Below are 15,937 nucleotides of genomic sequence, written 5' to 3' on the forward strand. Positions count from 1 at the left end.
GATACAAAGTTCAGGATGACTAGGTAGTTGTAAGAACAATGTTTCCTTGTTAGATGATTTATGTTTACATGTGCAAAACAAATTTTTGATCAGTTCTTATGAATGAAAATATTATGGCGTGCACGTTCTATTTCAAGGTCAATAACATATAATGCTCGAGTAGGCAACTAGGCTAACATTAAGATGTTTGTGTTCAGGTGTTTGTTGGATGGTGGCTGTTGTTTAGTTTAGTCATCGACACAGCTTATCGCTCCGCCCTCATCGCACACCTCTCCGTCCAGAGCAAAGAGCTGCCCATCAACACTTTCGATGATCTTCTGAACCGCCAGGGTTGGTCTTGGGGCTCCCGTCCCTTACAGGGAACAGATTTTCTCTACTTCAACCAGACGACTGACCCTATTGTACGAGAGATATATAAGAACATGCCGGTGGGTGAATAATGTGTAACTTTAAATCACTGCGATTCAAACCATTGCACCAGATATTCAATCCATCAGGTATACCAAAACATTATCAAACAATCATTAACCATTCTCTTTATGCAAGGATCTAGGATGGCATCTCATAAAACTACGACTCCACTTCTTATTGTGGAATTCGAGATAGTTACTGATTTGGGATCAGAGTTTCCCACTTCAATGTCGCGTCATGTATCCTAAAGGACTACACAGCAAAGGAATCCGAAAACAGGAGTTTGTTTCACATGATGAAATGAATATTTTGATACATATGATTACGCGATAAGATTAACATTGAGCTGTTCAACTCCATTTTATGCCTATGGCACAAATCATAGTTATCATTATTTTGTTATGCCGATATTTTGTTGTATGATCACATTTCAGTATGATGTGTTGAGGGTCATGATACCTGAAATAATTTTGAAAAATCTTATGTACTAAATATATATCACTGAAAATGTTAAAGATAAATACCGTTTACGTTCTTACGTATTTATAGATTCAGAATTTGAGAGCTGGAAGAGGAACCTTATCACCAAGAATGCTTAATCATATCAGCTGACGTTATCCTATATAGCAATGATGTCACTCCAAAAATGCTTGTAAATCTGAAGTAACTTGACCTCTGTGTTTTTGTTCGTATGTGGTTAACTTACACCAGTTCTAGTGAGATACTGAGGCTAGGAAATTCGCTTGAGAGCACTAAATCATGACTGTGACACAACCTTCGTTTAGATTTTCAGATATCATATGTCAGAGAAACAAAAGAAGCTCATTTGATGAACAGACACTAGGCAGTACATTAGAGCCTACTTATTCACTTGACGACTATAGAACTTCACCTTCCTTGTTGATGAAAAAATATATTTTCAGGCATACGAGATTCCGGAAGGCATGAGACTGCTGACAACTGGAGGCTTTTCGTATATAATGAAAAAGACAAGAACGAGGACAAAAATTGCCCCTCTTTACCAGGATAGATATGGCAACTCGCCTTTCCATATAAGCACTACCAAGTATCCTGTTTTTGGGGGTAACTCGTGGGGTATACGGTAAGTTGACTTGAGCTGTAGTAACATGATTTCTAGCGACACTAACCAGAGAGAGAGAGAGAGAGAGAGAGAGAGAGAGAGAGAGAGAGAGAGAGAGAGAGAGAGATTCATCTACCTATTTCTATACAAGTGGACTAGGTACAGTAAGAAGGCTTTTCCCCTCCTCCACTCTCTTGTGTAACAACAACAACCACCAGCAAGAAAATAAGTGGAAGAAAATAATGACACATTGATGAAGTCAACTTGGACGGAATTTTGTAAGTGGACAGAACTAAAGGAAACCTTTCTATGAGGCCTTAATGTACTATTCCACTCACTGCGACACATTAATATATTCCATGAGTCTAGGATGACAAAATGAAGTTAATATGTATAATATTCTATCTTCCAGTGTTTATCCATTAAATACCTGAACTGATGAAAATGTTCTCTATGCGATTCTTAACGCTTGACAGTAATGATTCTTAACGCTTGATAGTAATGATTCTTAACGCTTGATAGTAATGATTCTTAACGCTTGACAGTAATGATTCTTAACGCTTGACACTAATGATTCTTAACGCTTGACAGTAATGATTCTTAACGCTTGACAGTAATGATTCTTAACGCTTGATAGTAATGATTCTTAACGCTTGACAGTAATGATTCTTAACGCTTGATAGTAATGATTCTTAACGCTTGACACTAATGATTCTTAACGCTTGACACTAATGATTCTTAACGCTTGATAGTAATGATTCTTAACGCTTGATAGTAATGATTCTTAACGCTTGACAGTAATGATTCTTAACGCTTGATAGTAATGATTCTTAACGCTTGACACTAATGATTCTTAACGCTTGACACTAATGATTCTTAACGCTTGATAGTAATGATTCTTAACGCTTGATAGTAAATGATTCTTAACGCTTGACAGTAATGATTCTTAACGCTTGATAGTAATGATTCTTAACGCTTGACACTAATGATTCTTAACGCTTGACACTAATGATTCTTAACGCTTGACAGTAATGATTCTTAACGCTTGATAGTAATGATTCTTAACGCTTGACAGTAATGATTCTTAACGCTTGATAGTAATGATTCTTAACGCTTGACAGTAATGATTCTTAACGCTTGATAGTAATGATTCTTAACGCTTGACAGTAATGATTCTTAACGCTTGACAGTAATGATTCTTAACGCTTGACAGCTAATGATTCTTAACGCTTGACAGTAATGATTCTTAACGCTTGATAGTAATGATTCTTAACGCTTGACAGTAATGATTCTTAACGCTTGACAGTAATGATTCTTAACGCTTGACAGTAATGATTCTTAACGCTTGACAGTAATGATTCTTAACGCTTGACAGTAATGATTCTTAACGCTTGATAGTAATGATTCTTAACGCTTGACAGTAATGATTCTTAACGCTTGACAGTAATGATTCTTAACGCTTGACAGTAATGATTCTTAACGCTTGACAGTAATGATTCTTAACGCTTGACAGTAATGATTCTTAACGCTTGACAGTAATGATTCTTAACGCTTGACAGTAATGATTCTTAACGCTTGACAGTAATGATTCTTAACGCTTGACAGTAATGATTCTTAACGCTTGACACTAATGATTCTTAACGCTTGACAGTAATGATTCTTAACGCTTGACATAAGATTCTTAACCCTTGAATAATGATCTTAACGCTTGACAGTAATGATTCTTAACGCTTGACAGTAATGATTCTTAACGCTTGACATAATGATTCTTAACGCTTGATAGTAATGATTCTTAACGCTAGACAATAATGATTCTTAACGCTTGACAGTAATGATTCTTAACGCTTGACAGTAATGATTCTTAACGCTTGACAGTAATGATTCTTAACGCTTGACAGTAATGATTCTTAACGCTTGACAGTAATGATTCTTAACGCTTGACAGTAATGATTCTTAACGCTTGACAGTAATGATTCTTAACGCTTGACAGTAATGATTCTTAACGCTTGACAGTAATGATTCTTAACGCTTGACAGTAATGATTCTTAACGATTGACAGTAATGATTCTTAACCCTTGACAGTAAAGATTCTTAGCGCTTGACAGTAATGATTCTTAACGCTTGACAGTAATGATTCTTAACGCTTGACAGTAATGATTCTTAACGCTTGACAGTAATGATTCTTAATGCTTGGCAGTAATGATTCTTACCGCTTGATAGTAATGATTCTTAACGCTTGACAGTAATGATTCTTAACCCTTGACAGTAATGTTTGTAAAGATTCAACGCAAATCTTTGCAAAGTTTCGCTACGTCAAGTGTTACATCTTTTAGCTTTAAGTATTATTCTGCTTGTCATAGTAATTCCATTATATCTTCTCTCAAATAAATCGTTGTGAATTACGTTAACGTATTTATAAAAAGAGAAATATGGGAACTTACATTAACTCATAGCGAACCTTAGCTTCTTAAGAGAAAACGATTCAGTCTTCATCGCCCCTCTTCACACGCAAAGTTTCTCAGAGATGGAATAGATTCTTCGCCTGTCTTTATATTTCTTTCAGTTTTGTCCTATTTTTCCTGTTGTTTGGGGAACAGAAATGGACTGAATATTCGAGATGTTGTCTTTCTAAATCATTAGAAAAAGGTAAGATTTAATCCAGGTGTTTTACAGTCGATGTTTCTGGCTGTGAAATCAAGCATCCAATTTCCTTATTTACTTGTTGCATGACACTGTTTGGTATACTTCATACTGTCACTATTAACAACACCTTTCATTTACTTTGGTTATCAGATTTCTTGATATTGTCGTGTTTTGTATTCTTATAAGCAAAGTATTACATTTCACTCCATTAAATTTCATTGTCCAACCAGTCTGGAAGTCCTCGCCAATGACAGGTAAGATCTGGAGATCTTCGGTAAGAGACACAATTCTTGATCATTTTTGAATATCATGAAAAGAATGAGAGCCAAAGACCGATCCTTGTGATGTACCACTCAAGTAGAGTTAGTATGAGGATTCTCCAATCAAAACATTATTTTGCTTTTTGTTGGTGAGTCAGTCTGTAATCAATGTACATAGCTTGTCCTTTGTTCCATGTGATATTTACTTACATAGCAGTCATTTGTGTGTCTCGAATGCCTTTGAAAGTCAAAGTGTATTGTATCACAGGCTACTTTTGAGACCAATTTTTCATGAACAAATGAAAAATTCTCACAAAATTAGTCAGATACGACCTTTTGCTTATGAATTATTTCAAAATGTTCCAAAAAGTCACAATTTTGTCCTTTTTTCCATCGTTGTGCCTAGAATTAACGTGAGGCTCATTGGGCGGTAGTTCAAACAACAATAGTCAAAATCATTATAAACATAAAGTAACATTTGCGATTTCTTCACGTACCTTATTTTTCATTAGTGATTTGGTAATTATTCGCATTATGGGAAATATCATTTGCTGTCTGACCTTCACAAATCCTGGAATCAAGCTATCAGGCTAGTCAATTTGTTCAACTAGTCAAAATATTTCAATTCCTCGTAACTTTTAATTTCCATTGCTTTTAATAACCTTCATCAGAACCACAAAACATTTAAGTTTCCCGCTGTTTCCCGCGTCACCGAGGTAGCGCAAGAAAACAGACGAAGAATGGCCCATCCCCTCGTATACATACACACACACACACACACACACACACACACATACACACACACACACACACACACACACACACACACACACACTGCATACACAGACATATATCCACATGTGCACATTCATACTTGCTGCCTTCATATATTCTCGTCGCCACCCAGCCACACAGGACACCCCCCCCCCCCCCCAAGCGCGGTAGCGCCATGAAAAGACAACAATGGCCACATTCGTTCACACTCAGTCTTTAGCTGTCATATGTAATACACCGAAACCACAGCTCCCTTTCCACATCCAGGCCCCGCAGACCTTTCCCCAGACACTTCACATGTTCTGGTTCAATCCATTGACAGCACGTCGACCCTGGTATACCACATCGTTCCAATTAACTCTAATCCTTGCACGACTTTCACCCTCCTGTATGTTCAGGCCCCGATCGCTCAAAATCTTTTTCACTCCATCCATCCACATCCAATTTGGTCTCCCACTTCTCCTCGTTCCCTCCACCTCTGACACATATATCCTCTTTGTCAATCTTTCCTCACTCATTCTCTCTATGTGTCCAAACCATTTCAATACATCCTCTTGGGCTCTCAACCTCACTTTTTATTACCACACATTCCTCTTACTCTTTCATTACTTACTCGATTTTCCAGGAATACTCAAAAACGTAAGCCTCTGTAATTTGAACACTCATCTTTATCCCCTTTGCCTTTGTATAGTGGCACTATGCATGCATTCTGCCAATCCTCAGGCACTTCACCATGATCCATCAATACGGTGAATATCCCTACCAACCAATCAACAACACAGCAACCAACTTTTTAAAATAAATTCCACTGCAATACCATCCAACCCCGCCGCATTGCCGGCTTTAATCTTCCGCAAAGCTTTCCCTTCCTCTTCACTGTTTACCAAACTATTCTCCCTGATCCTCTCACTTCGCACACCACCCCGACCAAAAGTCCCTTTATCTGCCACTCTATCATAAAACACATTCAACAAACCTTCAAAATACTCACTCCATCTCCGACTCACTCCATCACTACTTGTTATTACCTCCCCGTTAGCCCCCTTTGCCGATGTTCCCATTTGTTCTCTTGTCTTACACACGTTATTTACCTTCTTCCAAAACATCTTATTCTCCCTAAGATTTAATGATACTTACTCACCCCAGCTCTCATTTGCCCTCTTTTTCACCTCTTGCACCTTTCTCTTCACCTCCTGCCACTTTTTTTTATACATTTCTCAATCATTTGCACTACTTCCCTGCAAAAATCTTCCAAACGCCTCTCTTTTCTCTTTCACGAACAACCTCACTTCTTCATCCCCACCACTCACTACCCTTTCTAATCTGCCCACCTCCCACGCTTCTCATACCACAGGCATCTTTTGCGCAAGAAATCACTGCTTCCCTAAATACATCCCATTCCTCACCCACTGCCCTCACGTCATTTGCTCTCACCTTTTGCCATTCTACGCTCAATCTCTCCTAGTACTTCCTCGCATAAGTCTCCTTTTCAAGCTTGCTTACTCTTACCACTCTATTCTCCCCAACATTCTCTCTTCTTTGAAATCTCTACAAATCTTCACCTTCGCCTCCACAAGATAGTGATCAGAATCCCTCTAGCTATCACTTTCAGAGCATTTACATACAAAAGTCTCTCTTTTGCATTCCAGTCAATTAATACGTAATCCAATAACGCCTTTTGACCATCTCTCCTACTCACATATATATACTTATGTATATCTCTCTTTTTAAACTAGGTATTCCTAATCACCAATCCTTTTTCAGCACACAATTCGACAAGCTCTTCATCATTTCTATTTACAAAAAAAAAAAACTGAACACCCCATGTACACCAATTATACCCTCAACTGCCACAGTACTCACCTTCGCATACAAATCATCCATTACTATAACCTGAGTCTCGTGCATCAAAGCTGCTAACACACCCACTCAGCTGCTCCCAAAACGCTTGCCTCTCATGATCCTCTTTTCATGACCAAGTGTATAGGCACCAATAATCACCCATCTCTCTCCATCCACTTTCAGTTTTACCCACACCAATCTAGAATTTACCTTCTTACACTCTATCACATACTCCCACAACTCCTGCTTCAGGAGTAGTGCTACTCCTTCCTTTGCTCTTGTCCTCACCCTAACCCCTGACTTTACTCCAGGATATTCTCAAACCACTCTTCCCCTTTACCCTTGAGCTTCTTTTCACTCAGACACAGAACATCCAGGTTCCTTTCCTCAAACATACAACCTATCTCTCCTTTCTTCTCATCTTGGTTACATCCACACACATTTAGACAACCCAGTCTGAGCCCTCGAGGAGGATGAGCAGCCCCCGTTTGACTCCTTCTTCTGTTTCCCCTTTTAGAAATCTAAATACAAGGAGGGTGCTTTCCAGCCCCCTTATCCCGCCTCCTCTAGTCGCCTTCTACGACAAGCGGGGAATACCTACTCGCGACGAGATATGATCAGGTTAAGTTGTAACTAAAAATGACGATCTTTTTAACAATGTTGAAGTTGAAGGAAAGTTTGGTACAAGTGAAAACCGACAAATCACTTTCGAAGTCTTCTTCAGTACTGCATGCAATGTTGGTCAACAGAAATGTCGCGAAAGAAGATAGGATTTTCAACGTAAGCATTTAAATGATCTTTGCAGTGCTCTTAGGCAGGCAAACGTGGAATGACATTTTCATGAAAATTATATGAACTGACTTTTGAAAAGATTCATTAGAACCTTCAAAACGCTTGGGGCACATACATGCCAATCCATAGAAGACAGTCTATTTTTAGAACGAAACCAAAGTGGTAGAAATGTGAAATGATAAGGACCCTTTTGTCTAAGAAAATAACTCATAAGAACTCGACAAAAATCGATAACTAACATGATAAAGCATGTTCTCTAAATCTAAGAAGAGAAAGTAAGAGAGTTAGACGACAAAGCAAACGTCAGTATAAAGCGCATATTGCTAAAAAAAAAAAAATTGCAAAGGAACTCTAAGAAATTTTACTGTAATGTCAAAAGCAAAAGAGTCATCATATACTCAATAAATCCATTAATCACGGAAAACGGTACTTAGTGCAAGATAAGGAACCCATGACAGATGTCTTAAATGACTTTATTTGCGACCAACCAACACAATTGATGTCCCGAAGGAGAACGTTCTTCAACATGTTGACATAAAAGATGAAGACACAATCAGTAATGAACGGAAGGGAGATAGATTTTATCCAAAGAATGAAAGAGGCGAAAAATGAGATAGTTAAGCCCTTCACTGCCTTCTTCAATAAGTCATTTGCAACGGGTAAGTTCTAGATGAATGGAAGTTCGCCAGTGTACCATAATATTCAAAACAGGTAATAAGTCACTGCCCGGAAGCTATCGTCCTATTAGCTTAACGTCTATACTTGGAAAAATTATGGGAACCATTATTCGATTTAGAATTGTGAACCACTGAGAGGACTACCACTTAAAAAACCATTCTCGCATGTTTTTTTGACGAAATCGCTCACGTCAGACAAATCTGTGTGACGTCTTTTATGATACATACAGCAAGTATGACGAAAGTAAAGCAGCTAATGTTATCTATCTAGATTTTCAATAAGCATTCGAGAAGGTTCTGCATCAAAAGTTACCAACCAAAATTAAGTCACATGGTACTGAAGGGCTTCCAATTCGGTAGATAAGAAATAGGTTAACTGGCCGTAAACCAAGAGTTGTAATCAATGGTCAAGTCTCAGAACAGTTAGACGTAATAAGTGGAGTGCCACTTTCTTATATATCTTAATGATATTGATAATGAGCTGCATTGCGAGATATAAACATTCGCATATAATGCAAAGATTGGAAGTAAATCAATAAATGAACTTGAAAGTCTACAGCTTTAATTAAACTAACATAGACAAACTGATCGTCAGAACTTTCAGGTGGTAAATGAATTTCAATATCAACAGATGAACAGTTTTAAATATCGGTATCAAATGCGAAAAGGCTACCTGCAGCATGAGTTCTGTTGAATAATATCTGGTGATCTAAGACCAGGCAAGCAATGCACAGAAGCAGGGAAAAGAGCGAACTAAATTCTTGGATTCATTGATAGGATTTTCTAGTTTACCTCCAGAAAAATTGTTGCTCTGTACAGTGCATTAGTTTGTCCCCATCGTAAACACTGTGCTCATTTTTAGTCACCTCACCTCAAGACAAGACATAAACAGCATGAAGAGAGTGTTGTGTCGAAGTATCATGATGATTCCCTGGACGTGATAAAGAAAAATACGAGAGCAGATTCATCGGCCTTTATCTATTTTGATTAGAGAAGAGATGGTTAAGAGGTGATCCAACACGAGTGTTCAAAATTGTCAAGGCTTCTATAATCTTGATCTTATTTGTCGAATTTCACGCGAAGTACTTTTCCCTCAACTTACGGAAAATATTTCGCTTGAAGTCCACGATTTACATTATGTGCGCCTCGTTCACCACAGTGACAATTTGCAGCTCGTTCTCTTTCAATTATGTATACCTATGTATCTCCTGAATTTTATCACGGTAATCTTAGAGTTCCTAATATCTTCCACAATCACAAAAATCCTCGTATGGACTTAGTAGTCTCTTGCTGTTTGACTTGCTTTGTATTCCTTTGCATTTCCTTGTTTTCATCAGTTACTTTACCTTGTTCAGTTATCAGTGGTCCGTCTGTATGTTTTATCCTCATTCTTTGTCTTATGTATTTGAAGACTACCTTAAGATTGTTTTTAAAATTCATGGTAATTCTTTTTAAATGCGTGAAGTTTATTTATCATATAACCGTGTTACATTTATATTTCCATTTGATGTTCGCGATTATCATTTTTTTCAGAAACATAAATCTAATAAAAAGAAATGTTCTCTTTTGATGAACTAGTTCTTCTAACTCCCATTTATTCAGGTCAATCTTCAGTTTATGTTAGCTCTTCTCCATGAGAAGGCATTGGTTTTCGGATATGCTTCACATTTCTAATGTTTTGATATCAAGCAGTTTTCTCCAGTTAGTATTGTTAATTCTATACTTTAGTGTTTCATAATTTACTGGCCCGTGATCTGGGATCGTGTATGTTGTCATGAATTTCAGATCTTGTACTTTGGTCGCTATTTGTCAGAGCCTCACCTGCCTCACATGGGTTGATCAAGTCTCTGTTGCTGGTGAAAGTAAGTACGAGGATATATGTAGGCCTTTAGTCGGTTCATTAATTGATTGGTCTAGAGAAAAATCTTCAGTCAAGTAATTATGTCTACATCTCTCTTGGTCACCTGTTGTTATAAATTCATCCTTGAGAATTTCTATATCTTTCACATGGTAATTCATTTCGTCATACAGCATTTTGTCATCATCCTCCTCTTACTGGAGGGTCTATTTATGTCGCCAAAAACAATATACTTCCATCTTTGACGGTAATATCACTGTCAAGAGAAGTATGAGTTGATGTCTAACTTGCTAACATTAGCTGCACCAAATATGATTCTCACCTGAATTCTCACATGAGTTTTGCAAAAGATCTTTTGTGAACAAATTCTCTCTAGAAATTGAAAATTTCCTAAATAAAGTCTATACTCCGAGTTTAACCACGTTTATGAAACTGCTATAATGATGGCTTTATCCCTGATATCATATGATAGCAGTTCATTTTGTGTTCAAAGAATACACTGTACATTTATGAATATTTATGCACAATTCTGTACATCAACCGAATTTTCCTTTGCGATTTACGAAGACATTGGAAATCAGTTGTCTGGGTCACGGCTACATTATCGTTATTGGTATTTGCGTTTGAAACTTTGCTAGTGTGTGTATATATATATATATATATATATATATATATATATATATATATATATATATATATATATATATATATATATATATATATATCCAAAACATGTTTTGGACAATCACATGTTTAACAAATGGCGTCTTAGCTTCGTCTCTTCGATGTATATCAACTGACTGTTATATTCCTCTCTTGTGTCTCCCCTGATGATGTGATTATTACACGAAAGTGCACTTGGGAAATTTTCGTGTTTCATTTTCCTCGTGGAGTCATAGGAATATCTTGATCACGCGCAAAATTGTGATCCTTTCCAATATATATATATATATATATATATATATATATATATATATATATATATATATATATATATATATATATATATATATATATTTTTTTGCTTTGTCGCTGTCTCCCGCGTTTGCGAGGTACCGCAAGGAAACAGACGAAAGAAGTGGCCCAACCCACCCCCATACACATGTATATACATACGTCCACACACGCAAATATACATACCTACACAGCTCTCCATGGTTTACCCAAGACGCTTCACATGCCCTGATTCAATCCACTGACAGCACGTCAACCCCGGTATACCACATCGATCCAATTCACTCTATTCCTCGCCCTCCTTTCACCCTCCTGCATGTTCAGGCCCCGATCACACAAAATCTTTTTCACTCCATCTTTCCACCTCCAATTTGGTCTCTCACTTCTCCTCGTTCCCTCCACCTCCGACACATATATCCTCTTGGTCAATCTTTCCTCACTCATTCTCTCCATGTACCCAAACCATTTCAAAACACCCTCTTCTGCTCTCTCAACCACGCTCTTTTTATTTCCACACATCTCTCTTACCCTTACGTTACTTACTCGATCAAACCACCTCACACCACACATTGTCCTCAAACATCTCATTTCCAGTACATCCATCCTCCTGCGCACAACTCTATCCATAGCCCACGCCTCGCAGCCATACAGCATTGTTGGAACCACTATTCCTTCAAACATACCCATTTTTGCTTTCCGAGATAATGTTCTCGACTTCCACACATTCTTCAAGGCTCCCAGGATTTTCGCCTCCTCCCCCACCCTATGATCCACTTCCGCTTCCATGGTTCCATCCGCTGCCAGATCCACTCCCATATATATATATATATATATATATATATATATATATATATATATATATATATATATATATATATATATGTACATATTTCATACTCTTCGCCATTTCCCTCGTTAGAGAGGTAGCGTTAAGAACAGAGGACTGGGCCTTTGAGGGAATATCCTCACCCGGTCCACTCTGTGTTCCTTCTTTTGGAAAATTAAAGAAAGGAAAAAAAAGATCTAGGGTACTTTAACTAAGATCCAATAGAATATATCTTCTCAAACTCATCATCAATAAACTCTGGAGTGCAAATACGTATTCCGTAAGGAACATAGATTGAAATGATGATAATTTAACTCTATGTTAAGATGAGTGATAATGGATATATGAGCATACAATGCTAATTTTGATTTCAAACTAGTTAGCTTTGATGTTTCCTTACTTTTCACAAAAGTTCTAGTTGATGACCTTTTAGAATATTTATGTGATGTCTTGGATGATATTCATTTACCTGTTTCAAAGTCTGATGATGAGTTTGAGAAGATATATTCTATTGGATCTAAGTTAAAGTACCCTAGATCTTTCATTGATAAATCCCTTAAGTTAGCAAAGAAATCATTTTATAGAGTTGATCCCGAACCTCCCATTGACACCAAGAATCTTTTAGTTCTTTCTTTTGATAATAATTTCACTTTACTTCCCATGCTGCTTAAATCCTTTAATGTAAATGTTGCCTTTAGCAACAATGATACTATAAAGAATATCTTAATCAGGAATTCACCAGAAAATTCCCCTGGGTGCAGCTATAAAGTGCCATGTGGAAATTGTGATATATTCTATGTTGGACAGACTGGTAAGGATCTCTCTGTTAAACTTAAGCAACATAAATATGTTATAAGAACGGGACAAGAATCAAATGGCTTGTTTAATCACGTTAAAAACTACTGATCATTGTATTGACTAGAGTAATGCCATCTCAGTTATTAACTCTAACTTTATTACCACGAGAAATATCATTGAATCTTCTATCATTAAATACACAAAGAATTATAATTTTGACATTAGTGATGGTCTATACAAATTAGATAACTTTATTTTCGATGAAATTTGTAAAATGATAAGTTTATGAACGATCGTTCTCTGTCTTGGACAATCGCATGTTTACCAAATGGCGTCCTAGGTTCGTTTCTTCGATGTATATCAACTGACTGTTATATTTCTCTCTTGTCTCCCCTGATGATGTGATTATTACACATCAAAGTGCACTTGGGAACTTATCGTGTTTCATTTTCCTTGTGGACTCATAGGAATATATATATATATATATATATATATATATATATATATATATATATATATATATATATATATATATGTTTTATATTATACTTTGTCGCTGTCTCCCTCGTTAGCGAGGTAGCGCAAGGAAACAGACGAAAGAATGGCCCAACCCACTCACATACACATGTATATACATACACGTCCACACACGCACATATTCATACCTATACATCTCAACGTATACACATATATATACACACAGACATATACATATATACACATGTATATAATTCATACTGTCTGCCTTTATTCATTCCCGTCGCACCCCGCCACACATGAAATAACAACCCCTTCCCCTCGCATGTGAGCGACGTAGCGCTAGGAAAGGACAACAAAGGCCACATTCGTTCACACTCAGTCTCTAGCTGTCATGTATAATGCACCGAAACCACAGCTCCCTTTCCGCATCCAGGCCTCACAGAACTTTCCATGGTCTACCCCAGACGCTTCACATGTCCTGGTTCAATCCATTGACAGCACGTCGACTTCGGTATACCACATCGTTCTAATTCACTCTATTCCTTGCACGCCTTTCACCCTCCTGCATGTTCAGGTCCCGATCACTCAAAATCTTTTTCACTCCATCTTTCCACCTCCACTTTGGTCTCCCACTTCTCCTCGTTCCCTCCACTTCTGACACATATATGCTCTTTGTCAATCTTTCCTCGGTAATTCTCTCCATGTGACCAAACCATCCGAAAGTTTCCCATTTACCCGCCTGTATATTAGTATTTAATGTGCCCAATGACCATCTTTCCTATTACGTACGTATACTTGTGTATGTCTCTTTTAATCCAGGTATTCCCACTCACCAATTCATTTCCAGCACAGAACTCCACAAGCTTTCACTCATTTCCATACACTTTACTGGCACCCGAGATCCCTCAATTATACCCTCATATGCCATTTTAATCACCTTGGCATTTAAGACATCCATGACTAGTACCAATCTTTTGCACAAAAACTGCTAACACGCTCACTCAGCTGTTCCAAAAACAATTGACTTTCATGATCTTTCTTCTCATGGCCAGGTGCATAAGCACTAGTAATCACCAATCTCTCACCATCCACTTTCATTTCTGCACACACCAGTTCACAGCACATATCTTTACACTCTTTCACACACTCCCACAACTCACACTTCAGCAGCGGTGCTACACCTTCCTTAGTTCTTGTCTTCTCACGAACCTGTGACTTTTCTCCAGGGATATATCTAAAACATTCTCCACCTTTACCCTTAAGCTTGGTTTCACTCAGAGCCAGAATATCCAAGTTTCTTTCCTCAATCATACTCCCTATATCTTCTATCTTCCTACATCCACACACATTTTGACACCCAAGCCTGAGCCTTTGAGGAGGATTAGTACTCCCGGCCTGGCTCCTTCTTCTCTTCAATGATTTGAAAATTGATATAGAAGGGGACGACCTTTCTTATGCTACATGCATCTTTTGCATATGCCATCATTGCTTCCCTAAGAATATTCCATTCCTTACCCCAGTAGGAGTTCATACAATTGTATTTAACATGTAATTTTTCTATACATGTGGCACGACATGTTTCTTGCAAACAATTCACCTCATCAGGTGCCAGTACTTATCAAAGTTATTGAAATCCCAACACCAATCAGTACAGACCAACCACTGTCCGCTTTGTCTGGCAGTAACCGTTGTAAGGGAGAGTGAGTAATGGGGGTCACGTGGCCGGCGTTGATCTGGGTAGCTGGGTGTTTTGAACAACTTTTTTCATGTTTTCGTTGTTTTCCCATAATTATTTGGTTAATGCTGGGATGGGCTTTGAAAATGCCTGGGGACAAATTAAAGTTCTTAGTATTTGCAATCAAGATAGACTCAATGATGTTGTGTGTGGTATGATCAGGAGAGCGGTATAGAATGATTGGATTTTCAAGATCTGTGGTCATCATTTTCATGACAATGTTTAGCGATCGCATTTTTTTGGTCATCCTTACTTATTGCACGACGGTACCAATAATACCTATCCTTTATAGTTCTTTCCGGTCTGGATTATATATCTATCTTTACATGCCTTGCACTTGACGGCGTAAACACTGGCAATTGTTGCATGATCTGGCATACTATCTATTACGGTCGTACTGATGGTATTATTGTGCTGGAAGGCAACATAACAAACACTGTTTTTTAGAACATGTCTTAGATTTTTGTTACAAGAAGCATAAAATGTCGTTTTAGCTTTCCAGTAAACTTTGTTCACAAACCAGCTGGGATAATATAACAGCCTAAAGATACGTCCTTTATGACTACATTCGTTTCCCAGGCTTATGGGCTCGCTAATCCGTAGTGCTCTTAATAACATACACATAACTACTGAAATTCTTATAAAAGAATCATGTACTGAGATATAATGAATATAACTCTCAGAGTTGGTGGCCTTCCTGTAGATCTTGAAGGACAAATGATCAGATTCTCTATTTATCAACACATCAAGAAACGGCAGTTTGCTTCTTTTTCCCATTTAATCTTGAATCTGATGGTGGGTGGATG

The 15,937-nt window shown here is 37.6% G+C and overlaps 1 protein-coding gene across 1 annotated transcript in view; it reads left to right on the top strand.

Annotated features, from left to right (window-relative positions):
• Positions 1 to 15,937, top strand: part of LOC139753527 (glutamate receptor ionotropic, delta-1-like) — a 175,725-nt gene that overhangs the window by 90,564 nt on the left and 69,224 nt on the right. Inside the window, exons 8-10 of the mRNA XM_071670174.1 lie at positions 198 to 428; positions 1,335 to 1,513; positions 10,266 to 10,342. Of these exons, the coding sequence (XP_071526275.1) occupies positions 198 to 428; positions 1,335 to 1,513; positions 10,266 to 10,342 (487 nt within the window). The remainder of the gene's footprint in view (positions 1 to 197; positions 429 to 1,334; positions 1,514 to 10,265; positions 10,343 to 15,937) is intronic.

Source organism: Panulirus ornatus, chromosome 14 (assembly GCF_036320965.1).
Source record: "Panulirus ornatus isolate Po-2019 chromosome 14, ASM3632096v1, whole genome shotgun sequence".
Lineage (NCBI taxonomy): Eukaryota > Metazoa > Arthropoda > Malacostraca > Decapoda > Palinuridae > Panulirus > Panulirus ornatus.